Source organism: Carassius carassius, chromosome 22 (genome assembly GCF_963082965.1).
Source record: "Carassius carassius chromosome 22, fCarCar2.1, whole genome shotgun sequence".
Taxonomy (NCBI): domain Eukaryota; kingdom Metazoa; phylum Chordata; class Actinopteri; order Cypriniformes; family Cyprinidae; genus Carassius; species Carassius carassius.
In genome coordinates, this window is record NC_081776.1 from 4795138 (window position 1) to 4822868 (window position 27731).

General features: G+C 35.9%; 1 protein-coding gene and 2 long non-coding RNA genes across 9 annotated transcripts in view; 2 read left to right on the top strand and 1 right to left on the bottom strand.

The window, feature by feature from the left end:
• The first annotated feature begins 1773 nt into the window (after nt 1-1773).
• Nucleotides 1774-8155, top strand: LOC132098340 (uncharacterized). Its single transcript, XR_009422879.1, has 3 exons — nt 1774-1868; nt 3983-4243; nt 7239-8155. It is a non-coding gene; the product is annotated as an uncharacterized LOC132098340 (long non-coding RNA).
• Nucleotides 8156-9245: 1090 nt separating this feature from the next.
• On the bottom strand, nt 9246-10283 carry LOC132098756 (uncharacterized). The gene is made up of 3 exons (XR_009422969.1): nt 9772-10283; nt 9488-9646; nt 9246-9365 (listed from the first exon to the last, which is right to left on the bottom strand). It is a non-coding gene; the product is annotated as an uncharacterized LOC132098756 (long non-coding RNA).
• The window catches only part of LOC132098748 (ELKS/Rab6-interacting/CAST family member 1-like), a 201058-nt gene continuing 182669 nt past the window's right edge, over nt 9343-27731 (top strand). For 5 of the 7 annotated variants that reach the window (XM_059504906.1, XM_059504907.1, XM_059504908.1 and 2 more), the window contains exons 1-2: nt 9345-9502; nt 18856-19751. In XM_059504906.1, coding sequence (XP_059360889.1) covers nt 19065-19751 — 687 coding nt within the window. In that variant the 5' untranslated portion in view covers nt 9345-9502; nt 18856-19064. Of the gene's footprint in view, nt 9503-18855; nt 19752-27731 lie in introns of all 7 variants that reach the window. The other 2 variants (XM_059504904.1, XM_059504905.1) reach the window with 1 other exon arrangement.

Below are 27731 nucleotides of genomic sequence, written 5' to 3' on the forward strand. Positions count from 1 at the left end.
CTTTATTATTATTATTATTTTTAAGTTGCTGTGATTATGATGACAAAAAACTTCATTATTTATTGTTAGAAAAATAAATCATTATTTTAAAAAAGCTCAGTTTTAAGAGTTTACTTACAATTGAGGACTTCCCTGAATGTTCCCTAGGGGAGGTTTGGTCAGATTTAGCTCACTTTTGGGGACAATTTTGGCCTAAAACTATAGTTAAGTCCACACAAACATTCTTAGTGTTAGAAAATCATTCATAAATGGGAAAACTCACTGTTTATAAGTGAGTTTTCAATTGAGGACATTCAGGGATGTCCCTTAATTGAAACGCATTTATTCTTTTTTTCTAACATTACAAAATAGTTAATTGTCATAATTACATCAGCTTTACATAAAAACATTACTGTGTGTTTATATATATATATATATATACATACTGTACCATATATAAACAGTGTTTTTATGTAAAGCTTCTCTATGACAATTAATAGCTTTTTGCATTTTTTAATGTTAGAAAAAAAAAGAATGAATGAGTTTCAATTAAAGGACGTCCTTGAATGTCCCCAAAGGGAGTTTTGGTCAGATTTAGCTCTTTTGGGGAGAGTTTTGCTGCCAAGCTAAAGTTAAATCCACACTCACACACACACACACACATTCTCAAACCTCTCTCATCATGTGGTTACTCCAATGACAGCCCACCATGGCACTGGGTCTGACCATTTACTTGTCCTTATGTCGCTACAGGAAATATAAAGAATGTTTGGTGGGTTCATGGGAAAGCAAAGGCAGGGATTTTATCCTGAAGCTTAAAGTGTCAAATAAACATTTCCTGTTCTCTAACTCCTCACACATTGGTATGACAGGGTCAGGGATGATATTAGTTTGAATTCTTTAAGAGTGGAGTCTCCCTTGGGCTCCATTATGACTTTGCACAGTCTTGTACATTGCCAAACAGGGTGTGTCTGTCTCTCTCTCTCTCTCTCTCTCTCTCTCTCTCTCTCTCTGTGTGTGTGTGTGTGTGTTTTATGTTACCCAGAAGACAAGTTTATTGCTCAGAGTTAGCTTTTCCATCTTATGGAGGTCTCATTTGTGTCTTTGCCACAAATGTATCTCCTAAAAGTAGAGTTGTGATCTATATAACAGAGATGCATTCCTGATTTTACGTAAAAAGTCAAAATTTCCAATTTTAATGACTCCAGCACTCACTTGTTCCATCCAATCAAATGCTTTCTAATGCTTTCTAAAATGAGAATGTCGCTCCCCCTGAAACCAACTACATTACCTCTGACAACCAACATTAAATAGCAAATCCTGTTGACGTCTGTGATGTGTTGGCATTGTTCTTCTTTATATCCCTACACAATTTCCTGTTTCAATACAGGAAAGCTCTTTTCTCCCATGGGTATATTAAATCTATAACGCTATACTTTTTTTCATGGTGGCAAGAAGCAGGATGTCACTGAAGGTTATGAGTGAAAACAAAGAGTCACAGTCTAACAGACAACACATCTGGCTTCATGCGAGTGTGTATATATAGAATGAGAGAAGAGAAACTGGGATTAACTTTGTCAAATGTCTCATGTGGTGTCTAACATGAGTGGTCTGCAGTGTATTTGGTGAGCCACAACCTCAAAAGAAGAACCAAGATTTTTTTTCTTCAATTCACTGTTTCTATCTAAATCTTTTTTTTTTCTTCACAATCTATTTAGCCACATCCGCATGACAAATACAAATTAAGTAAACTACACAGTTAATATTCAAACAACACATTGGTTCCCATCCTCCCATATGAACACTATAGCAGCAGCAGTGACACACTGGAGAGTCACTGTGCCAGGAAATGAGTGCAGGTGACAGTCTGTGTGGAGGAACAGTACTCAGTGAGTTTTTTTTAAATAATTTATTACAGTTTCACAGTGTCTTTTTAGAGACCTATATTCTAAAAAGTATGAATCTGAATTGTTTTGATCAAATATTTCAATCAAAATCCATATAATGATGATGATGATAATAATCAAATAAATAAATGACAAATAAATGCATACATGAATAAATGATGATGATATAGTTGTTGTTATAATTTATTTATTTTTATATAACAGCAATATTAAAAATGTACATAATTCAATTAAACATTAAAATGAATAAAATAAAAAATAAACATATTAAATAAATAAATAAATTATTATTTAATAATAATTATTATTATTATAGTTGTTAAAAATAATAATAACAACAATAATAAAATAGGTAATCATAAATAAACAAATAAATAAATGAAAAATAAATACATACATAAATGGAAATGATGATGATGATACTAATACTAATAATAATAGTTGTTGTTACAGTTAAGTATTTATTTTATTTTCTCAATTATTTACTATAACAATAATAATTATAATTAAAACAATAAATTATAAATAAATAGTGACGATGTTTTTTTATTATCTGTTTGTTTTATATATGCATTATTTGTTCATTTATTTCATTTAATAATAATCATCATCATTATTTATTTATTTTATACTCATTACAAATGTCAAATAAATATAATTATTTTGTTATTATTATTATTAACACTATTTATGTATTATAATTATTTCTTTTAATTTTTGTGATCAAGTGAAAGTTGTAGCATAAGTATCTGTGTGTGTGAGGTCACAGGGTTCATGAGGTGTGACAGCTGCCACAGGCTCTGTGGGCGGGGAAGGGGCGTGTCCCATCACATCCCCTCTCATTCCACTTTGCCCGTGTTTGATATGAAGTGAAGACGTTCCAGTGTTTATAGCAACTGTATTCATAAACATAGCGTGACCCTCTTCAAATCCAAACAGCCTACAATATGCCCAACGGATAACTTCTCTCAAAAATCTGTTATTTCACAAATGCAGACACGTTGTCAGTGATAAAAGGCCCAGTTTTATTAGTTTAAACAGACTGAAAGCGTCCATGTGTAGTCTGTCAAACACGCTCTTAAAAGCACTTATTTTCTCAATGGGGGAATAAACAACAGCTTGAGGGTCAGGCATAGATTTATACTTTAGTATACTTAAGTTATAAACTTAACTTAAGCTTAAACTTAAACTTAAACTTAAGGCTTCAGTGTTTTTTTTGTAAAAAAATTACTACATAACGAAGAAGCTATGCTTAAGGCTTCTAGTGTACACTATACCAAGAAGTTCAAATATTCAATTGACTTCCATTTTAGACAATATTGCTAGTTTGTTTATTTTTACTCTGCCTTAAAAATCAGTTCTAAACGAAAACAGAGCAAGATGAATTATTAAGCATCTCCAAAAAACACTAGTGGTGTTTTGTTCTTGAATGAATTTGTGTTGTTGAACAAATTGGTTGAGCGAATAATTCAATGATTCACTCATAAATGAGTCATTTCAATGTCTAGGCTACCTTTAAAGGCTGTGTCCTCTGGAGGTCTTGTTTTTGTACATCATCGAGGCTGTCCAGAGGTATAAATTACTGTAATTTCTTTCTTATTTTGGAGTATAAAAGTTTATTTCTAAAATTAGACATACAGTATGACATCTGCGGCTGACAAATGCAGAGTTTACAGTCTTCAAATGGATCAAAAAGACAGTTTAGTTTCTGAATTAATCAATGTGTTTTAAGAATTGGGTGATGATTCAAGAACAAAAAATGAATGATTTAAATGACTCACTCATAAAAACAAGTCACATGTCGCCATCTACTGGTAACAAAGTAACTTGTAGCAAGAATTAATGGTTAAATAATCTGCACTGCATTTGTTTTTTTAAAATATTGTACTTTTCTTAAGACATCTTAAGTCTTACATTTATTTTTCCAATTAAATAATATTAGGCAAATACTTCAAAAGCTGCCTAAACAAACTTGAACAGGGCAATATAAATGTTTAAAATGTACTCCCTCTAATTTTTATGAGACATCTTAAAATGTTTGGAATGCTTTAAGCAAATATATTGTAAAATACTCCATGTGTTTTTGTCCCTTACAGTTACTGGGGAACTGAGGTTTACTGTATCTAACATTCCCAGAATTCCCTGGGCCCCCACTGACCTGTCAACACATTCCTAAAGCTCCATCCACTCTCTAATTGGCTGCGACATCAATGCATCCTGGTCCTGATTGGCTCTCCTCTGAAAGCGCTGAGGCAACATAGAACTTTACCAGCTCTGTTTACACGCATCCCCTGTTGCCGTGACAACATTGAATGTTGCAATGCAGCGAGTGCCTTGAAGCTCTGTCATATTTTTATGTAACTGTGCATGTGTTGATTGATTTTGACATTTCTTTATATGAATCATTCAGAGCCTCATATTTATATTAATAAATAAGTGGTCAGAGGTCACATTACACACACCACATTATGTTGTCAAGAGGAAAGGGCTTTTATGAAAATGTTTCAGAACTAATCATGGCTTTGGGGGAAACATCGATCCAATGCTTCTTTTGTTTTAAAATTTCTAAATGAAAAGTATAATGTCATTGTAAGTAAACAGAACTTATTCTCAGTTCATGGGATTGTGCTTCATGGTTTAAAAGTTGAGTGGCTCATAATTTGAAAATGAATGTACGAAAGACAGGAAATAGTGGGAGTGATGGATCTGACCCAGTGGGCCGGCAATGTGACCAGTTCCTGACTTCAAAATAATTCTTAATTCACAGACTAAACTAAGAATGACGAGAGTAGGTCAGTTTCCCACAAGATAAATCTGCTGGGTCAGTTTTGGTGCTCTCAGTATTTTTTTTCATTAGAATGTTTAATTAATAAAATTAGATTTATTGCTTCTTTTTTTCTGTGTGTTTGTCTGGCTGTTCTGGGTGGTTGCTAATAAACGAATAAAAAAATACAACAAAATTACTAGAATTTAAATTAAATTAAATTAAATTAAAATAATAAAATATATAAAAATAAAATCTCATCTAATTGGTTTTGCTAATAGATTTCAGCTGTTTTCTTTTTGTTATATGAAGGTCATATTTTTCTAATTGTATTATCTTTATAAATTTTAACTCACTGGAAATCTGTCAAAAAAATATAAAATAGGCTCATCTAATCAAATAATTAAAATATTTATTTTGTAAAGTATTATTGTACATTTTCATTCTGCAGTTTAAAAGTGTCAGTGAAAAGCTTGAGATGAAATATGATGTAATAAAATATATATTTTTATTATGTGTCATTTATGGGATATTTTTATTGTGTTTTTCAAAATGTATACACACATAAACAGAGTATATATATATATATATATATATATATATATATATATATATATATATATAATCACCTCGTTCACAACAGAAATGAGAGAAATGTATATATTCAGTATATATATATATATATATATATATATATATATATATATATATATATATATTTACAGTATACGTATACAAAAGTATGCATATGCAGTATATAATGTGTACTGTATGTGTTTCTCTCATTTCTGTGGTGAACGAGGTGTTTTCAGACCTCCTCTGTATGTGCACGTGATGTGGGATGTGGTTGCCCAGAAAAGAGGAGTAAAAAGAAGACGTAGCAATGAAAGTTATTTGTTTGAGTAAACCCTCCTCATTCATTCCTATTTGCTATTGGACGTGAGAGCAGCCAATGAGTGGGTGGGGAGGTGGACTTCCTTTGGGCCAGCGACACAGGCCCCACATGAAAAATATTCCTGACCTCTCCCAGGGTGTTTATTTTAGAAAGAAAAAAGGGGAAACATTCCCCATCATTAGGGAAAACAGTGAGCCTGTGCATGTGGTATTTGGATGCTTGCCTGGTCTTCGTTTTACTGCATTGTGATTGGTGGAGATTATTTAGTTTTTTTTTCTTTTCTTTTTTCTACAAAACAGGCTCTTCTTATTTCACATCACATGAAACATAAATGTTTGGAAGGGGTGTTGGGACACATTCTTAAACTCCATTGATCTTATATTTATAGAGTCACATACATGTAGATGCAATCTTTCTCAACCTACTGTACATGTCTTTAACAGGTCCTGTAGACAGTGATACGGGCATGTTTAGAGAACCAAGATCAAAAAGAAGAATCATGAAACGCATGAAGTGAAGCAGAAATGTTGGATTGATTTAGAAATTTGGTAGAAAGGTTTCAAGGGCTCTTGATAGATAAGAAAAAAAGCTATGAGCAAGAAAGGATTTGGATGATGACTTTTTCAAATTATACATATGCATGTTATGTTACTTATTTATATAAATTTGGAACAAAAGGCTAAATATTAGTCTTATTCCTGTAATTTACTAATTTGTAAATTAGTAAATATATGTATATATTTTATATATATATATATATAATTTTTTAAGATATTGTATCATAATATTTTCGTTATTAATATAATAATAATAATAATAGTTAATAAAAATGTACTGTAAAAAGATTATTTAAACAAGGATATCTAGCGCCCCCAGGTTGTCAAAAAGAACACTGCAGATTGAAAAATCAATAGTGAAATGCTGCCATGTATTGGTAGAAATGGGTAACTAAAATGTCAATTTCAATACTTAAATACTACACACAGTGCGTCAGTGCATTCATTTATCATGACAAACTGTACGAATATTCATATAGTTCTGTAGTGCATTTAAAAAAATAAGGCCACACATTTCCATGAAGAGGACTTTAAAGTTATATTTGAATTCATGTATATGTATTATGTATATTAGAATTTTCATTACACTTGTACAATATTATAGCTTATGTTTATAATTATGTTCTGTTGGAAGATTTTTATGTATAAATGATATAAATAGGTAATATAAACTTATATGTTTTGTATATGAAATTGAAATTGCTATTTGTGTGAAAAAAGCAGAGGAAACTATAATTATTCTCAAATATTCTCAGTAGTCCTGTCATTTAAATTTATTCATTTAGCTTTTTACCATTTGCACTGAGAACTTCTCTGGCTTTGAAGGGTCTTATTTCACAGAGCACAGATGTTGCTGGAAACCACTGATGATGGTAGACGACCACTTGTTTTCATCCACTGAAAATATTCCAGCACATTGTAGGTGAATTAATGCATCTGAACTGAGTATGCATGAGTCTGAAAATGTTCCTTAATACGATAAACCCAGTAGATGCATGCTAGAACTTTATCCAACAGAAGCTGCATATATGTATACCATAAAAGGTGGAGTCAATGCTAATTACAGTAGCAGAAAAAAATGTTTAATTTGATTTAATCATTTTACTTGATTTTTATTATTGATTTCTCTCTCTCAGCCTGCAGAACCTCTCAACATGAATCATTATGTCACTAAGAAGAGTGTGGCAGAGAGCATGCTGGATGTGGTGCTGCTGATGGCTAACGCCTCCCAGCTGAAAGCTGTCCTGGAGCAGTGCCCCGAGTTCAAGTACTACCTCACTGTCATCATCCTAATCGCCGTGTCACTCTTCTTCCAAGTGCTCACGGAGGCTCTCTTTTTCCACATGGGTGAGAGTGAAATACATCATGTATTATACACAAAACGTGTAAGGTACTTAGAGGGTTGATTTTGGTTAGCACAAATCCAAATCAGATGTTTTATATTTAGAGATTCCTTTTCATACAATCTTCCCTTTTCAGCATGCAAAAACCTGAATGACGTGGCCAATCAGAGGAAGCTGGACATAATAAACAATGTGGCAACTGTGCTGGTGTTTCTCACCGTCATCATCAACATCTTCATCACTGCTTTTGGAGTGGAGAAGACAGGTCTCTATCCTAAGCAGTAAAATGTTTGTGGGATCAAACAGGTGATACAGAAGAAATCCCAATGTTGAATATGTATGCCACAATATGATAAGCAAATTGACTGAATAATGGTTTTTATTTATTTCTACGGAGGGCATTATATTAAAGGGTTTATAAAACAACATACATTTTTCATAGACTGTCTAGTGATTTATATTACCTAAATTTACATATAATGCAAATTCATCATCTGTGTTCTTTACTTCATACTGTCACAACTATTAATAAACATTTATTATTAAATACTCAAATGTTTACCATCCAGTTTAATCTATTTAATTGATCTCTGGCTCCTTTTCTGTAAAAATGTCTATGGAATGTCCCCATAAAACACGAAAACCCAACAAATGTGTGCGTGTGTGTGTGTTTGTGTGTTTTATACAGTACAACGGAGATCAGAATAGAGAACAATTTATAAATATGTGACTTTTTCTGAAATATTGTCAATATTTATTGCTGAAAATTGTTAGCTGCAGGTATATCACTGTTAACATTTGAGAAAATATATATAAAAGGCATTTCAGTAACTGTAGTGGGTTTCTTAGCAATAAATTTGTCACCAAGTATTCGGGTTTTGATCAAGACTTCAGTTCCCCATTGAGAGTCTCTGCATTATCCTGTCTTCTCGTGCTTTTGTCTTAGGTGGACAGCTAGGCTTTTTGGGTGACTTGAATGAATTAGTGTCACTGTGAAGCTGCAATATTCAAGAAATCACAGATTTGGAACGACCAGCTTTTCATGGCTGAAAGGATCATCCCTATGCCCTTCATCAGGACCACCTCCTGTTGTAGGGTTTCAGTCACATCAGAGCGGCCTGCCATCATGCAATCTAATTAAAAAGGAGAGGAATGCTGCTTGGTTTTTCATATAATTAAGGAAATTAGCACCAAGTGCCAGATTAACACCAATAACATGTATGCATCTGTAAGGGTTATTATTTTGATCAGAGTTCTGTTTCAAATATCTCATTTAAGTTTTTTATACTGTGCTTCAGAATACAATTATTTGATGAAATATGCTTAAAAACTGCCCTTCTATTCCTGTTAGGATAACTTCAAAATGACTAAGCAGTGACCTTGAAATTTAGAAACTGTAGGTTGTTCTCTAATTTTGATCTATCAGCTGTATTGAAGATCTCTACTGACCTCTAGTGGACTATATCTGTTATAGAAACAGGCAAATGGAAATAAGTAATGAAAAAAAAACTTTTAAGCTTTAAATGTTAAGTAAATTTGATTTGAGGTTTTACCTACAATAACCAAAGCATTAATAATAACAACAATAATAATAATAACAGATCAGCATAAGACAGTACAGTTCGAGTATTGATGTAAATGGATTTTGGTTTGAAAATATATATATATACCTATATATAAATATATATATACCTATGTGAACTCACTGCTATAAAACGTCAACTTCTTCTTAAATAAATAAATAAATATAATTAGCTCATACATTTGAACCCCACTATAAATAGCCAGCATATCATCCAATGTGGTGCCACCTCGCATAAGTGCAGTAGAGCTCGTGCACGTCACGACGGTCATGGAGGCTAGTGTCGGGCGCGCGCATCCCGGTTTGTTACGTCACTTGAAGCGCCCTGGCTGGTAGATCTGGCAAGGAGAGGGAGAAAACGACAGAAGTACTGTAAAACAGGACTATCAGCTCTCAAAGTGATAACGGTCCGTCTACAACAATAGATACAGGCACAGGCATCTCACCACACCTGACTAACCTCTTGTGGAAAAAGGTAAGGAGCTTTTGAAAGTGATTTTCCTCTGCTGAAGAGTCTGAACTGCTCGGACACAGCCCATTGATAGTGTGGGATTATGTGGAGAAATATCTGTATATTGCACACTAACGGTCTATATACGTTTGTATGCGCCCAGGCAAACTAGAAGAAAGGCAAATAAAGCAGATATTAAACAAAATGCGCACGAGAGATCGTTAAAATGAAACGCTGTTGCGCCAGTAAGCAATGGTGGAACGGGAGGGGGGAAAAGAAGAAAAAATACACACATATTCTGTGTAAGAGGAGTCTCGTTCCAGTGGCGAGTTTATGATTCGACACAAACAGCTATAGTGAGGCAATCTGGACACTATTGTGTGGTAAAACCGCTCCAAATCCGTCCAAAGCTTCAGCCCAGGCGGTGTCAAGCCCTGTGACTGCATGCATGTGCATTTCAGACTTTCATTCCTGATTACTTTGCTTAATTGGTCTATATTTCCCTCGTAGAACAGATTTAAAGCCTCCGCGAGGCGGTTACTGAATATCCGCGAATTGTTACAAAGTATCTCCCTACTCTCTGTGACGTCAGCAGGAAAGCATGTATCGGTTACAAAATATCTCAGCTTTAGAACAGACACAAAGTATCTCCCCGCTGGGGAAACATTGACTCTAATTCCAAACGAAGTTGTGTTTATTTCTGAGCAAAACAAACCCTCAAAACAAAACAGTTTTGTTTAAAAGCAGAGGATGTTGTTATAGGGACCCTGCAGGCAGTTCAATCGAGTGTCGTTCCCGACTGATTCTCGTTTAGAACAATTTGATTGGCTCTTCTGAGAAGGATCCAAGAGCCCCGCCCTTAACATTTTTTAACCACATTAATAAAAAAAATACATATTTATAATCCTGTTATTATATGTATTTATACTGTAATTTAAAAAATGAGCTCATATTATAGATGAAACATGGAATATTTGTACTAATTTATTCAATACTTTAAATATATTTTAAAAAGTAACTTAAAATTCTAAATGGAAAAATAATTTATTAAACTTTTTTTAAACAAACTTTTTTTTCTTTTTTTTAAGATGATTTGGATATTGTAGCTGCTCATGTATTTTGAATATAAGAAATATCAATCATATATATTAATTAGTGATCCAACAGGTGTTTTTCACATCAGTGCTTTAAGTTGTTGTTTCAGTACTGTATTGTGTGGCTGATCCTAGTTTTAGGAAGGTTGTTTTTGTCACATGACATATCACATTTTGCTGTGAATATTATCAGCAGAATAGACTCATAGTGATTTGATAACCACGCTGAGCATGTGCTTTCTTGCTTTATCTGTTGTGTGGATCTCAACATATGGTCTATGTTGCTGGATCAATCCTGTGTATCTGTGTTGGTCATGGTTTGACTGGACAGCTTGTGTCAGGAAGCTGGACTTGAGGTTTTACTGATATAGAAGGATTAGTGTAATGTCATGCTGACCTGCTGTGAACTCATACACAAACAAACATGCTTGACTAGCATTTATTATTATTTTTAATTGACGAATACTGACAGGGTGATTGATGACTGATCACAAATGTATTTATTTGAATTATATATATTTTTAAATTCATTTATTTTGTATTTTTTTTATTCTTATTTGTTTATTTATTAATACAAATATATGTAAAATAATTTAATGATGGCAGAAATGATTTACTTAAAATTGAAATTAAAAACACAGCTGAACACACAAAATTTGACTATACAATCAATAAGGTTGTCAGTAGATTTTGGAAAGCCAATAATTTAAAAATAGCTAAAAATCAGGTCAAGATTTTGTTTTTATCACTTCTTTTTTAAGGGGTGCATATCTTCTGGCCTTCAGGGTTTGTGTCTGTATCTTCTCAGAACTGGAACTTTCCCTGGAACTGTGATAGACACTTGGTTTTGATCATACCTGCTGTCTGATTGGTGATGAGGGTGACTGAAAAGAAGATCTAAGCACTGTCTAAAACCATTTGTTAAATTTTAGTAGAGAAAAATGGTTAGTGGCAAAAGCAAATATGTTTGTTTAAATATATAGAGAGAAATATTATCAAGATAAACTGCTTAGATTACGGTGTATATGAATAAGCTATCTTCTCTTTTGTAAGACCTGTCCTGCTCCTCGTTTTTATTTAATCTCTGGAGGGTGTACTACATGAGAAATACAGGGAGGTGACTGGTTCTTGGACAATGAGAAATGCAGGCAAGTTTGTTTTGTGTCAGCGTGCACCAGCATGCTTTCAATGGGAAGGTGTAGTTCTGTTGGTGGTTTGAAGTTGATGAAAAATGTATTTTTACTTTTGGATATGTGGATGTGTTATGCAATCTGGTGTGTTAAGAGAAACACTTTTTGAAATGGTGAAGCCGTGGTGCGATGAAGGATGGGGTTTAAGAGTGCATCTGGATTATAAGTCCTTAGTGCCTCATAATGTGATGCTTGTGACATGTTTTTAGTTAAAATGTAAATGAACATGACATCTTTATTTTTTAAAGATTTTATTAGACATTTTAATGTAGCCTATCTGTTGATATGAGATCTTTCCATTGATATATTTACATTTACATTAACATTTAATCATTTAGTAGACGCTTTTATCCAAAGCGACTTACAAATGAGAACAATAGAAGCAGTCAGGTCAACAAGAGAACAACAACAGACAGTATACAAGTGCCATGACAAGTCTCAGTTAGTTTAGTACAGAACGCATTGCCAGGTTGTTGTTTTTTTTTTTAAATAAGTGAAAAGAAGGAAAAGTGCTAGTATAAGTTGGTTAAGTGCTGGCGAAAAAGATGAGTCTTTAGATGTTTCTTGAATATATATATATATATATATATATATATATATATATATATATATATATATATATATATATATATATATATATATATATATATATATATATATATATATATATATATAATATTATAATATCTCAGTTAAAGGTCCCGTTTTTCATGCTTTTTTGAAGCTTTGATTGTGTGTTTACAGTGTGCAATATAACATGTGTTCATGTTTCGTGTGTAAAAAACACAGTATTTTTCACACAATTCACCTATCTGTATACTGCTGTTTTCACTGTCATAAAAACGGGCTGATGACTTACTTGTTCTATAAAGTCCCTCCTTCAGAAATCCATAACGAGTTCTGATTGTGCCAGCGGTTCCTGTGTTGTGATTTGACACCATCTTAGAGCAGGTTACCCTCCTGGAAACGCGATTGGGCTAGAACGCACGTGCTGGAGATGTACTTATAATCACAGGAGCGTTTTTACTGACGAGATGTGCATAAAAGTCGCATTAGCAAAAAAACGTTTTAGTGACGTCATTCCTGCAGGAACTAGAGGGATGTAGTCCAAACAGGTCGTTTTTTGTAGGCGAATTCTGTTAAATAAAATATCTGGCTTGGCTTTGAACTTTGAGCTTTAGAATTTTACAGATATTATTTATACTCTAACAACAACATTACACACTAACTAAAGTTTAAAACGAAGAACGGGACTTTTAAACATAAAAAAAATTAAATATTTAATATCAGTTAGATATTAAAAATCATATAAGTCATTTTAAAAGCTACAAGTGAATTTAGGCATCACAGCATTATAATATGATGGAAAAAATTTATATTCATGTTCAGATTCAATAAAGATGATATTTTACAATTTCTTCAAGATGAACTGTAAGTGAGTGTCAGATGATGGCAAATGCAATGTAAAATGTGACTGCTCATTCCCATTTCCGTGTTTACTATTAAATATCTAATAGAATTTCATGTATTTTAAAATTTTTAGTTCACTTTTGCCATCATCTAACACTCACTTGAAGTTAATCTTTATAAACACTAATAATTTAATAACACTTAAATATAAAATCTAATTTGTATAAATCACATTATAATGTTGATTCTTTTAATATGAAATCTCATTAGCACAGCATGCTAATGTAAGCAGTGGCTTGATTTTCATGTGCGATGTCTCCTCAGTTGTATGTTCTCCACTGCTCCTATAGCACACATCTCAGCGAGCGCACTTTCATGACGTCTTTCACAATGACTACTACACCTACAAATGCAACAGCAACTCAATGACAGTGCTGATCAGGCCAGACTCAAGCCAGACTTTCAGATAGAAAGAGTCCCTCGTGTGCGTGGTTTAGCATGTCTGGTGCAGGGAGCCCATCTTTGACCTAATTAACTCTCGCAAACAGATGGACAGATGGGGGATAAGCACCTGTCAGACCTGAAGAAATGCACATTCAACACCGGCTCTCTCGTTTCATGCTAGCAGATCAGGACTGGAGATGAGAATTGATTAGTTGATCCAGAGTCTCAAAAGCAATGATGTATTTGCTGAAGAGTTTGTAACAACATCTTTGGCTTGTAGCTCTAAAGCTGTGGGTATGAGAAATAGAAATGTGTAATGTGGAGGTCCTAGCTAAGGTTTTGTTAAATAATTCTTATGTTATTATACAATATATAAATGTACAATAAAATGACAAACTTTAACAAAAATGAAAATAGAGAACATTTTAAATTATAGAAAAAAAACCGTATTCAAAATATGTAAAAAAAAAATTTAAATAAATAAATAAAAAATAGTAGTATTCTAGTATTCTGTTACTAAAATATCACTGATTTATCATATAGCAGATAACACAAAACCAACATGAATCTGAGCCAAATAATGCAATGTGAATGAGTCAAGGCAAGTGGAGGAAGACTGAATCAAACTCTAGTTCAGATGAACAATCGAACAGTGTGAAAACAGCCTGCGGCACTGAATTTTGAGTTAATAATGCGTAAAAACTGGCAGTTTGTTTTCAATAGAATTAGTACACTAAACAGGAATAGTTCACTTAAAAAATGGAATGATTAGTACCTAATTTTTACATTACTTTTAATTCATCAAAAAAAGTTGAGCAATTCTAACTTCTTTTACTTTTAATTCATCAAAAAAAGTTGAGCAATTTTAACTTCTTTTATTCGTTGTATCATGTGAAATAAACCTTGATTTAAGTCAGTTTAATGTAATTTAAGTTGAAATTACTTGCACAACCAAGTTAAGGCAGCAAGTGAAATTAAGTTAGACATTTAGAAACAACTCAGAAATTGCTAGTAAATTGCTAGTAGTTTCTTTATTTCATGGAAGTAAATATTATGAAATAGTATTTTCTTGTAAAACACACTCCAATAATTGTTGCTTTATTTTTTTTGTCTTTGAAAAATGTGAAACACTGCAACGCTGCAAGGTCAGCCCAATTTTCATAACAACTGGACAAACATTGTGGAATGCGTCATAGAAAAAACAGATAATCTTTGGTGCTAATTTTTCTTTTCAGTAAATCTCATTTTCTTTCATTTAATTACATTACGTAGGACTGAATGTGCCTGCATTATATTGACCATCAACCTCCACTAGGTCTCTAGATATCAATATCGGTCGTTTTGCAGAGATATAATGTTTTCTTTGGCTGCTTATTGAGTTATGTCACCCATCTCATCCTTTACCATATTAGAAATAAGATCCTCAGGTTGCATATCTGTAAGATATCTGATTTATGCTCCCACAGTTATCTGGATTTAGAAGGCAGAAGAGCAGTTTATGTGCGTGTGGATGTGGATTGAATGAAATGCACCGTGGTTGTAGTTGTTTGAATGCTGATGAATCAGTGCTGCCGTCTAGAATAGATGTTCAGTGATGTGAAGTGACAGGCCGTCAGGCATCAGGCAGAGCGTTTTAAGTGAGCTCAAAGCTGACCTATGTTCTCTCCTATAAACACACTGTCCCACTGATGCTGTAACCGAGCCGAGAGGGGGGCAGAACAATTCATAATAGATGTGATTAGAGAAGGAGACCTTGCCCAAAAGTTACCGTAATGCCAAGCGGCTAGTTTAAATTTACACCGTATTGATTACTGTAGGCAGCTTTGTAGTTTGAAATGAGAGTTGCTGACTGTAATTTCGGCTGTGGGCTTGGAAGGTTTGATCGTGCATTCTGACTCAGCACTCAAACCATTACTTTAAAAGATTTGACTCCGTTTAACTATGTTGTGAGTCATGAGCGAAATAAAACACATTCCTTTCGTGGCGTGTTTATCGTCTCGTCTGTGTAGAACTAGGGCTGGGTCATACAATGAATATTCCCAATATATTTGTTATGATTTTTCAGGCTATATATTATAACATGAAGAAACATAGCGAATATCACATTCTCAGTGAGTTTAATGTGTTTTTAATTGATTATTAGTATAATTTAAAGATATATTTTGTAATGTATGGTACAGTTTTATGAACTTCATTTTTTTTTTTAAACAAAGATTTTTGGAGTACATCTTGCAATAAAATACTACTAACTTTTTACTTGAAATAAATAACTTAATTTGTTACTTGTCATTTTTACATTTTGTATTTTTTCAATATATTTTTGCATAAGAAGTATAAGCCAAAGATTTAATTCAAAGGAAAATTTATGATTCAGTGTTTGCGTTTTTAGTGAAAAACCTTGTTTTTTACTATTTAGTTTACTTTCTGTTTGGCCACAATGGTTAATCTGATCACACAGCAATTTCAGAATAAAATACTTAAAAAATGTGGTTCACATTAGATTCACATTCTCCATTCACATTAGTTTCCTCTCTGATATCTCTCACTTTTGGAGGCTTAAACAGTAATTTTTAGTATTTGGAGAAGGTTTTATTTACTTTTGTTTGTTTGTATAATACCACTCAGACTATTCCAGATATATTAAAAATAAGTTTAATACTTTTATAGTTTCCAGTTCTGTGAGCGATTATAGTAAACATTGGTTTTGGTCTATTTTCATGTGTGAGGATTTAGGCCAAATGTAATGGAAACTTACTGTTCCATGAAGCGCATTGAAAATCCCCATTGAAGAACAGAGCAGAGCAGATTGCTGTTCTGGAAGGAGATATGGCTGGAGTGATTGAGAGATAAAGAAATAGAGGGAGGGTACCTTTTCTTCAAGTGTCCACTGTCCAGGTGTAATCCACCTGCCCGGGGCGAACCAGATGGCGAGGTCTCCCATAGTTCTTAAAGAAACCGTTCACCCAATAATGAACAGTGTCATTACTCACTTAGTTTACATTATTTAATTTAAGCTTAAGTATACTTTTTTGGGCTGTAACTTTAAAACAAGTGTTCTTAATAATTAGGTATTAAGTTTAAAACAAAAAACAAAAAAATCTGTAGAAATGATGTGGCGTACAAATTTCGTAGTGGGTTGTCGGTTCCTAAGCCAGTTTCAACTCTGCTCCTCAAACGTGGGATACATTCCCGTTATTTCTGAATGACTCTCTCTAGAGTCTAGTTGTCCCGATCTTCACAGATCTGCTCTGTTTATCTGAAGTGTTGTGCTCTGTTCTGTCTTGCCTTCACCGCTTTGAATCTATGTTTCTGTCATGCTGCGCTTATGCTCTGCTGATTTGAGTCATTAAAGTGTCAAATCTGCAGTTGTTGATTATAATTACATATTTTAGCACTAGGACGATTAATGCATAAAAAGCTGTTACATAAGTGAGATAAGTGCAGGCATTTAAAACATGTTCTCGGTTTCAGGGAATGTGACGGGGCTAGACATGCCCACTGCTTTAATGATTTGGCTTCCGTTCGTCAGTAGCAGAGGAAGGAAATCTGTGGTCTCGCTGCCCCCTCCGCATCTATCAGTACCCGGCTCCGTTCTCAACTTGAGTCTATCACAGCTTCAGCAAACTGTTCCTACATGAGACCAGACTGTTTTGACTCTTTACTCTGTATTCTTTGTATCATGTTCTGTATGACATGTTTTTGTATACAGTATGTTTGACAGTCCGGTCCCAGAGCACTCTGAAGGGAGTCTGCGGTTGACATATTTCACGTTTGGTTCATTTTCATGTAAATTTACTCCATTGAGACACATTGTGGCTCTGATGTTAGATTCTTTCCTAATGAGAGAGTGCGGGTACGTTGGCTTGGGCATGATCGCAGCCTCACTGAATATTTTCCTGGCTTTTGGGATGGACCAAAACATGGCTCCACTGTCCACTGCCAGCCTCTTCTCAATAAATTACGCTTAAGCTGCATTTGTGGCAAATATTTTGGGTTTAAAATCTAGAACTTAAAAACCAGATGAATTGAACAGTCTATACCACTTCCCTTTGCATTAAAAAATGAGTTAAATTTAGTGATATAGAGTAGCATTTATAGAAGAGATCACGTATGAGTCCCATGTGACTTAGTATTGCTACAAAACAAAGATGTGTTTTACAAGAGACAATGAAGTATTTCATCAGGGATAAACACACAAGACAAAAGGCAGCTGCCGCTTGTGGCTGGACTCAAATAAACCGTTCTTCTCTGAACGAGCTCATAGCTGTGTTCATGTGTGATTAGAGATTTGGTTTCACAATCCCATCAATAGCAGAAGCATTAAATTGCCTGTATTAGTATTTTATTTCCCTCTTGTATGAAGCACATAATGTCTGCCATGGTTCAACTGCACGCAACTGTTACGCATATATCCAGGTGCTATACTGAAGTAATCTGCCCAAAATGATGTGCCACAGCCTCTGAAAACCTCATGAGTTCAATCAAGCAAGCAAGCAGTTTTTTTCAGGTTGCACAATCAGTGTTTAAAAAAGTTAGAAAAAATAGCTTAAAAATAGCATATTTTATTTTTTTATTTTTTTTATTTTTTTTTACAAATGTTAAATTCAAATGAATGACTAATCAGTGATTCATTCTTATGGAAGTCAAATTATTTCTGTAGATGCAATGTGCTAAAGGTGATAAAATTAAAGACAGCATACTGTTAGCATGCTAACTCAAGCAATGCATCTGAAAATATCTAAACCAAAAGATATATGAAAATGAGAAAACTGGTGTTCGTGTCTTGATTACCATCAGAGATTCAGAATGCAGACTGTTGTCATCATACTCATAAAATAAGTTTGCATGATATCAGCTCAGCCTCAATTTATATGAAAGCTGTCAGATGTTAAAGCAAGTTGCTACTGATGAAGAAGGCAGAGGAAAAGACTGTGTGGAGAAGATGAAGAGAGACGTAGAGCTGAGAGTGCAGTATGGGTATTGGATAGAAGCCATAGAGCTAAAGTAAATACAGTGTGGCATGTGAGTGACCTACATAGAGTCCAGCGGAGGAGGTTAAAGCATACAGTGTGCCAGACCTGTTCATTAGCCTATTATTTCCTCTCTGAGAAGAGTGCAAGACAGCAGACGCCAGGGAGAACTCTGCATGAGCGCCATTATCTGAATAGAAAATGTGACAGGAAAGGTTTTAACTCTTTGTCTCTCTCTCTCTCTCTCTCTCTCTCTCTCTCTGTTGCAGGAATATAACATGACCAGAGTAAACGGATAAAACCAGCCACTATTTAACACCCAGAATCATATGATGAAAATGAAACATCTGCATCTTTGAATGCTTTAAACAGGCCAAAAGTAGATCACAGACCTTTCGAAATTTACAATATTAAAAAATTGAATTAGTCCATATCATCCTTTTCTCTTCACTATTGCCCTTCTCCAGTCAAAACCACCATGTACGGTAGTGCCCGATCCGTGGGCAAAGTGGAGGGCAACCACAGTGGGGGGAGCAATCAGAGTCCCGGCCGCTCGCCTCGTCTTCCTCGCTCGCCCCGTCTGGGCCACCGCCGCACCAACAGCTCAGGGGGCAGCGGAGCTGGAGGTCCAGGTGGTAAAACCCTCTCCATGGAGAACATCCAGTCTCTCAACGCTGCCTATGCCACATCCAGCCCCATGTACCTGAGTGACAACGAGGTGGTGACGTCTGGCCCGGACCTGCCTAAGAGCACTATGACGCTGGGCCGCTCAGGAGGACGGGTGCCTTACGGTGTCCGAACGACCATCATGGGATCCAGCCCAAATATCTCCACCGGGGCTCCCGGCTCCGTTTCCACTGATGCTATCGCTTTCGGAGACCACCATATGCCTTCCACCCTTGCATCCACTGTGCCTCATTCGCTGCGCCAGTCGCGGGACAACACCATCATGGACCTGCAGACCCAGCTCAAGGAGGTGCTTAGGGAGAACGAGCTCCTGCGGAAGGAGGTGGATGTGAAGGAGAGCAAACTCAGCTCTTCCATGAACTCCATTAAGACCTTCTGGAGCCCTGAGCTGAAAAAAGAGCGTGCCCTGCGCAAGGATGAGGCGTCTAAGATCGCTGTGTGGAAAGAGCAGTACCGAGTCATCCAGGAGGAGAATCAGGTGAGAGGAGGATTACGTGGATTTAAGACATATTCACAATGCATTTTATTTCTGTAATGTGACATCTGTCAGAGCGAATCAGAATATTTTGCAGGGAATAATGTAGCTTTAGTTTTTAGACCGTTATGCTTGCACCTTATTAAAAAAACAATATTGGTGTGGATGCATTGATATTAAAATTCTGGCTGATAAGCCATTCAAGCTATGTCCAGTAAATACATTCCAAATAAACCAGTTCTTTTTGAGATTTGCTAAAGATTACCTTTAACAGTGCTCTTAAATGAGGCTTTGTAAAGATTAAGATTTTAAAGTTTTAGATGTTGGCAAAATGGAAATGAGCATGACCAATTAAATATACATTAAATTACATTTATTTGACATTTAACCAACATGTCATGCATCCCCAAATGTTGCTTTTTTACTAATCAAATTTTTTTCTTGATTAGATTTTGGTCAGTTAAGTGTCTAAATGTGATTTCTCTTCTCTTCTGTAAGCTGAAATATACTGGTCTTTTTACTGTAGTGTTCGGTAGCCAAAGGGCTTCGTCTGCTGAAATGCAATTATACGAAACGGTGCACCTGGCACCGAGACAAAAAAAAAGTATTACTTGCAGAATGGATCTGATTACCGAAGAACATCATTACAAGGCACTTAATAAATAGCTATATTTGTCTTTTGGTGTTGTTTTCAGAATTGGCTTGCCGAGAGAAATCTAAAAAAAAGCTGATCTTTTTGTTTTCACATAAAATGGACAACCTTTGAACCTAACTCTATATGACTTTGCTGCAGATTCCTGCTCTTTTCCTTTCAGTCTGACTTTTATTGTAGACTAATGATGCATTTTAAAACATCCATTTCTCTTCTGCAGGCCATAGTTTAACACATGCCCATCCTGACATTTGCCGTTTTATTCTCCTTCATTCGTGCTGGATTTTAACTCTGGTGTAAGTTGTAATTTAGCATTTAGGGCAGGGCCTGCTAGCCTGGTTCTACCAGACTCTCGTACATTTCATTTGTACAGAGTACTGAAGGGAAATGAAATTGAGCGGAAGTACGTAGGAGGGCGGAGCCAGGCTAACGGCCTGCAGTCTACAGCATGTGGCATAGACATGAACCGTTATTGTTATACCATCACCTCTTTTAAACAGGAAGATGTTTGAGATTTCACCATCGATATCTGGCAAAGAATTGCCATCCTAAGAAAAGACTGTGTGTACATCGCAGTGTCTGTAAAGTTAACTTTGAACTTAGTTGGATGTCATAGACCTTTAACACGCAAATGGCATGTGACTCTGGCCCTGCATTGCTTCTGCCTAGGCTGAAGCGTGGGGCTAATGAGGGGCATTTTTCCTCATTGCATTTTGATGCCTTTCATTCACACCGCCTGTTTGATGAAGGCTCGGGTGACATTTTTGTGTAGTCTGGTCTGTGCAAGACATTGGTTTTTAACCCATATGACACCCCACTCGGACTTAGTACAGTGAGCTGGAGTATTTGACTGATGAAGTCGGGTTCTGTCGTTAGAGGGTTTATCTAGATGAACTAGATCAATTTTCAAAAGAACCTTGGTCAGTTAAATGAACACGTCGAATTCTCAGGAGAGAGAGGCATTCAAAGGAGGGATAAAGGAGCAGGAATGAGTGAAATAATGCTTGAATGTTCCTGTGAGACCTGTTCAATTATGAGATGTGACACAGAAAACCCCTTTAGTCAGCCAACGTTCATTAATTTACCTCCTCTGCTCGTATCTCTCTCTTCATTCATTCCTTCAGCCCACATTCTAGTTCACTGGATTCGTGAGCATGCTTTCTCTCTCTTCCATTTAGGGATGTATCATACAATTCTGGCTGATATGATAAACAATAATTAATAATATATAATAATAATAATATATATATATATATATATTTATTTATTTTTAATTTGGCTGATTGTATTAATTTTTTTTTAAATAGTAAAAAATGTAAAATTTTTGTGTCTTAAATAATGAAAGAAAAAAAATTAAAATGGGTTGTTTTAAATGCTTAAAGTGAATTTAGACATCACAATATAAAATACAGTATGAAAATGGATATTTAATTTGAGATTTGCTACAGATTATATTTAACAGTGTTAATAATTATTAGCGTTTATTAAGAAAATGTAAAAATTGCGGAAATGAGCATACTAAATTAAATGTATTGTCAAAATATATATAATGGTTAATAATAATTTTATAGAATAGATATAGAGAACAAAATTTACTTTACGTCCTTAAAAGTCTTTTTCTTCCAGTGCATTGTGAACATCTGCCGTGACATTCCCAGCATTAGAAAGCACTATGATGTGAGTGCATCTTTTCAAACAAAGCAACCGAGCCAGTCCAAACGTGTGTTTTCCATAAGCGTGTATCTCTGCTCTCTGAGGACCTGAGAACAGATGGCAGATGTGGCTCCTGATGCGCTTACTGTAGAAGTGTTGTAAAAGGTCCAAAGAATCGCACCCCAATCCCACAATCTCCTTATCAAGTAGTGTCACTTTGCACAGCCAAGTTCCGCCCACACTAATATTCACTGTTCCAGTCAGACTGTTTGTTCCTAATCCAAAATGTTTGAGTCAGATGAGATGAGAACAGATAGTGTAGGGGTTTGTTTGCTGTGTCATGTCAGTAAATGTAACTTAGAAGGGTAGCAGATGTTCAAGGGTGGAGTCAGGGGTCATCAAGCTCCACACTCGCTCTCAGATGGAAATAAACATCACATGTTGAGCTCAGTGACTAAGAACCATGAAAATATTTTGCATGATCTTCTTATTCAATGCTTCCTGTCATCCTGCTTAGCCCGATTAAGGTTTGTGGGCTGTTTTTACTCTTTATGTAATAGATAATTAGATCATTACTCACAGCAGACTGACTGTGTCATACAATATGCTGTGTGTTTACACTGTAGGATCATAATGGAGCAGAACCGTATGTAATGCTGCTGTGCCATATTAGACAGGAGGACAAAAATCAACATGCTGTAACAAAAGATTAAGAGATTCAAGATTTAACTTTTATATTTGGTCTCTTAATCTTGAACAACCCATGAGCAAGGTAGTAAAAGTCTAGAAGAAAGAATGCAGGTATGACAGATCATATTTTTATGCGTTCTCACCACGGGACTGTGAGCCGATGCTCTTTGGCAGATGAGGTAGCCCCTTATATGAGTCTGGTCATGCAGGATAGGTGTGGAATGAACCGAATCCTCTATTCAGAATCTCCTCTACTTCACGGTCCCACTCTCCCTCACTCGGTATAGTTCAAAAGTTGGATTATGAGAGGCATTGAGACAAACAGATTGGAGAGAGAGAGAGAGAGGAAAAAGAGGTGGCATATACAGTAGATGTTTCTACCAGGTCCATGACTGGAAAAAAGGTTTGCTGTACTACAGTAGGTAGATGCTCTGAACATTTAAGCCTTATGTTTAGAATCTCTACTGCTTTGGATGCTGTGTGTGGCTAATGAAAGTGAGCGAGAAGGGAGCAGGTTTGCTTTGTTCACTGCTGCCGTACTTCCCAAAACCCCCACTGACTGTGCAGATGGCCCCTCTGACATGCTGCATTAAGATTAAGCCCTTGTGATCAGCTCCATTCTTCCTGTCGGTCAGCAGGAGTCCCGCCCACCTTCAAGGTGTTTATACTGTACCTACATGTTTATCTGTATTTGGACATTCCAACTGAACCTAGAAGAAGCTGAAGTGGTCTGCTGTACTTGAAGTAATGTTGTACGGTGGTTATAGCATATCAGTTTCTAATCAGGCAAAGAGTAAGATGTATTTCTAAAATCAAAAGAAAAAATAACAAAGAAAATGAGGACTGTTTTCTGGACCATTAAGATTATTTATTTTTGCATTGTTGCATTTATTTTCATGGCAATTATGCTGATTTCATTTCACAATTGTACGTAGTGTCCGGTTTGTAGCATTTATTCAAATGGATTTAATTTGAATACATGTAAATAAAATAAATTCGAACATATATTTTATTGTGTACAAGTATATTCATTTTATATACATTTTTATTTATATATTTTTTTAAATGTATATAAATTTTTTTAGAATGAGATTGAGAGATAAATGACATACAGTATAAAATTGTCTACAATTATATTAATTGTCTTAAATATATATATATATATATATAATTTTATAAATATATAATATTTATTTATATATATAATATTTATTTATATAAATATATATAGAGAGAGTTATTTTTTTCTAATGTTCTAAACTGGTCCTATGCATTTTAATGTTTTTTTTTTTTTTTTTTAGTTTTTGGCCTGCTATGTCAATTCACATGTAAACCTGGAGAACAAAATTGGACTTTTAACATGCATCCACGTTTAATCTGCTTGCTCTAATTGAAAATGGCTATGATGACGCCCTCCCCCTTCACATCTGGTTAATTACATAATCACATTCAGTTGTCTGGCATTGCTTTCCTTCGAGGGCTTCATGACACAGCAAGTCTCGGTTGCCATGGTAGCCTCGCAATAGCAGACCCTCTGCAAGAGCCGGCCCAGATATCAATGTGCCCTTTGAATCAAACTGTGGAGATTTCCTTTCCTAAACTCCATTAATATAAACTCTGAATATTGAAATTAGACAGTGTTGTATAGAGAATGTCCTTGGATATTGATGTCTTTTTAACCACCAGTATGCATTTAAAAGTTGCATTTTTTTAATATGTGGACATGAATTGTGTTTATAAATGAAAGTTATAGCTTTTTAGGATCTTTGATGACCAAGCATTTGAAAACGCTAGGATGAGCTAAAGCCTTGTACGATGCATGTGTGAAAATTACAGATGGCCTTAAGTCAGTGCTGATATTCTTCGGCTCAAGGCAGGAGACAAGCTGTAATTGGTACAGTGGAACTGAATGATGGGTCTGTATTGTGATGGTGACCTGCAGGGTCTGACTGCACCACTGGAAGGTTTCGAGACGAGTCGATTGGGCCACAACAGTGGCCCATAGGAGGCTGAGACACAGAAAGACATGAAGCTAATTGGAGAGGTCTAGACTTAAAGGGGACTTAAATTTTTTGTGCTGTTATAGATGGATGTCAATGACTCTATCACCTGATACCACTGCCTCTGTGTGCTGTTGGTTTGCTGTTGGGTTTCCTCATTAGTCTGGGTGCACACAGGGAATGGAATCAATTAATTAATGCACTTGCTATGATTTATTCATGATGTCGATCCATTGTGAGGAATCACCTCACCAGGTAGGAAAGAGCTCAGCGGGCTTTCTGGTAAAAGCCAGTCAAATGTTGGAAAAACACCAATCATTTAACCATCATCCTTTGTGAGTTTAAAAGTCAGTCTTTATTTCTGTTTGGAACTCGTTATACTTATGTAATATAATATTACTCCGTAAAAGAGCAAGGAAAACAGTATAGAACAGGACCTGTTTTTAACTATTTGAAATGATTTAGATTGTTAAAGGTGGGCATTATATACCTGATTTAGCCTTACCATGTTTGGTACAATAATGCCTGATGGATGAAAACATCTAGACCTTCTTCAGTACTCATGAAAGTATCATTTTTCTTATGGAGAATACAGTATATATCTATGTAAGAATAAAACATGTCTCTTAACCACACTGGATTGTCTAAGTATGCTGTGAAATGTGCTGTGTTAAAGGGAGGTGTGGCTCTAGCATTTTTGTGTGGGATTCTTGTTCTCTGGAACATGTTAGTTGAGGGGCTGAATGAGTTTGTGCTGATTGGCAGAGCACCTCAGGTCATTCACTGTGGCCCAACCAACATTCATAGAATGCTGGCGGGTTCTTAGGGGTCAGAGGTCACACATGCTCAAGATTACAGCCTCGCTGTATCCTTGTTATTAGGAAAGCTAGGCCCACCACTTCTTGTCTATCCTTAGTTTAGGTTTGTTTAGAGTCTTCTGAAGACTGCGGGGCTGCTGTGAAGTGTCCCATCGCAGTTGAAATATCCAGTGGATTCCTCAGCCATCTTTTTTCCCTCTCCGCTGCATTCTGTGGTTTGGCATTCCCTCAGACATTCCATCTGTGGGGGTTGGACCGGGAAAGTCTGATCCTTCTAGTGAGGGGGAAAAAAAATGTGGAGGAAAGTGGTAGGGTTGAAGAAAGGCCTGTTAGCATCTGCTGAAATTTCCATTGAGATGAATGGAAATGCTAACTTCTTTGCAAGCTTACAGTATATCTTTACTCACTGTAAAGAAAAAAAAAAGTTAATTGTGATTAAATTCAGATTTGTGAGAAGAGAAAAAAAAGAGAAGAAAAGTCAGAATTTTGAGATATAAACTCACAATCGCAAGAAAAGAAAAAAACAACAACTCTGAACTTGAAATAAAAATATACCTTTTTTTTCTTGGTGGAAACAGGCTTTTCTCAATTAATATGATACCAAGATGGCGCCGCACATGGCTGCTTCAGTGCTTGGCTCTCCAGTGTTTGTACTGTTTTTGTTCGTTTTTCCTGTTTTTTGTTTAACAAACACGATCAGTTTCACCAGGGATGAACTGCTGAACATTCGGTAGAACACACCACATGATATTTTTCCGGATTTCTATTATACAGACGTTTTACTGAACATTGTTATCGGAGGAGCAGCGGCGCTGATCAAGCGCTTCAGGACGCGCAGACGGGGAAAGCGAGCGGGAGTGCTCGTCAGACTCAGGAAGCGCGGATTTCGAACGCCGTTGCCTAGCATCCATCTCGCAAATCTCCGCTCTCTACCCAACAAAACGGACGAACTCCTTCTGCTCTCTCGGACAAATAAGGATTTCTCTCACTCTGCTGCTCTGTGTTTCACGGAAACCTGGCTGAATGACGCCATACCGGACAGCGCGCTCCATCTGCCGGGCTTTCAGCTGTTTAGAGCGGATCGCGACGCAGAATCAACGGGGAAATCGCGCGGCGGCGGGACATGCATTTACATCAATGAACGGTGGTGTACAGATGTAACTGTGTTAAAGAAGATGTGCTGTCCTGATCTAGAAACGCAGTTTATCAACTGCAAGCCGTTCTATTCGCCGCGGGAGTTTCACTCGTTCATTCTGGTTAGTGTTTACATTCCACCTCAAGCGCATGTGAGCTCAGCTTTACAGAAACTCGCTGATCAGATCACAGACACAGAACAACAACACCCGGACTCTGTTTTAATCATTCTTGGGGACTTTAATAAAGCCAATCTCTCCCGTGAACTGCCAAAATACAGACAGCATGTTACCTGTCCCACCAGAGACAGTAATATACTGGATCACTGTTACACCACAATAAAGGATGCATATCACTCTGTTCCACGAGCAGCTTTGGGACGTTCTGATCACTGTCTGGTTCATCTTATACCGACCTACAAGCAGAAACTTAAATCTGCTAAACCTGTAGTAAAGACTGTGAAGAGATGGACCAGCGAAACAGAGCAGGATTTACAATCCTGTTTTGACATCACAGACTGGAGCGTTTTTGAAGCTGCTACCACCGATCTGGACGAACTCACAGAGACTGTAACATCCTATATTAGTTTCTGTGAGGATATATGCATTCCTACCAGGACTTATTTAACATTCAACAATGATAAGCCATGGTTTACAGTAAAACTCAGACACCTTCGTCAGGCCAAAGAGGATGCCTACAGAAATGGGGACAGGGTCTTGTACAATCAGGCCAGGAACACACTGAACAAAGAGATTAGAGCGGCTAAAAAGACCTACGCTAAAAAGTTGGAAGACCAGTTTACTTCCAACGACTCTACTTCAGTTTGGAGAGGACTGAGAGCCATCACAAACTACAAGACACCATCCCCTTGCACTGAGGCTAATCAACGACTTGCTAACTACCTGAATGAGTTTTATTGTAGATTTGAAACCCCCAACACCCACTCTGACCATCTCCCTACACAACCATTAACACCTCCTGCAATCCCCCTCTCCATACCTCCTGCTCTTCAAATCTGTGAAGATGATGTGCGCCA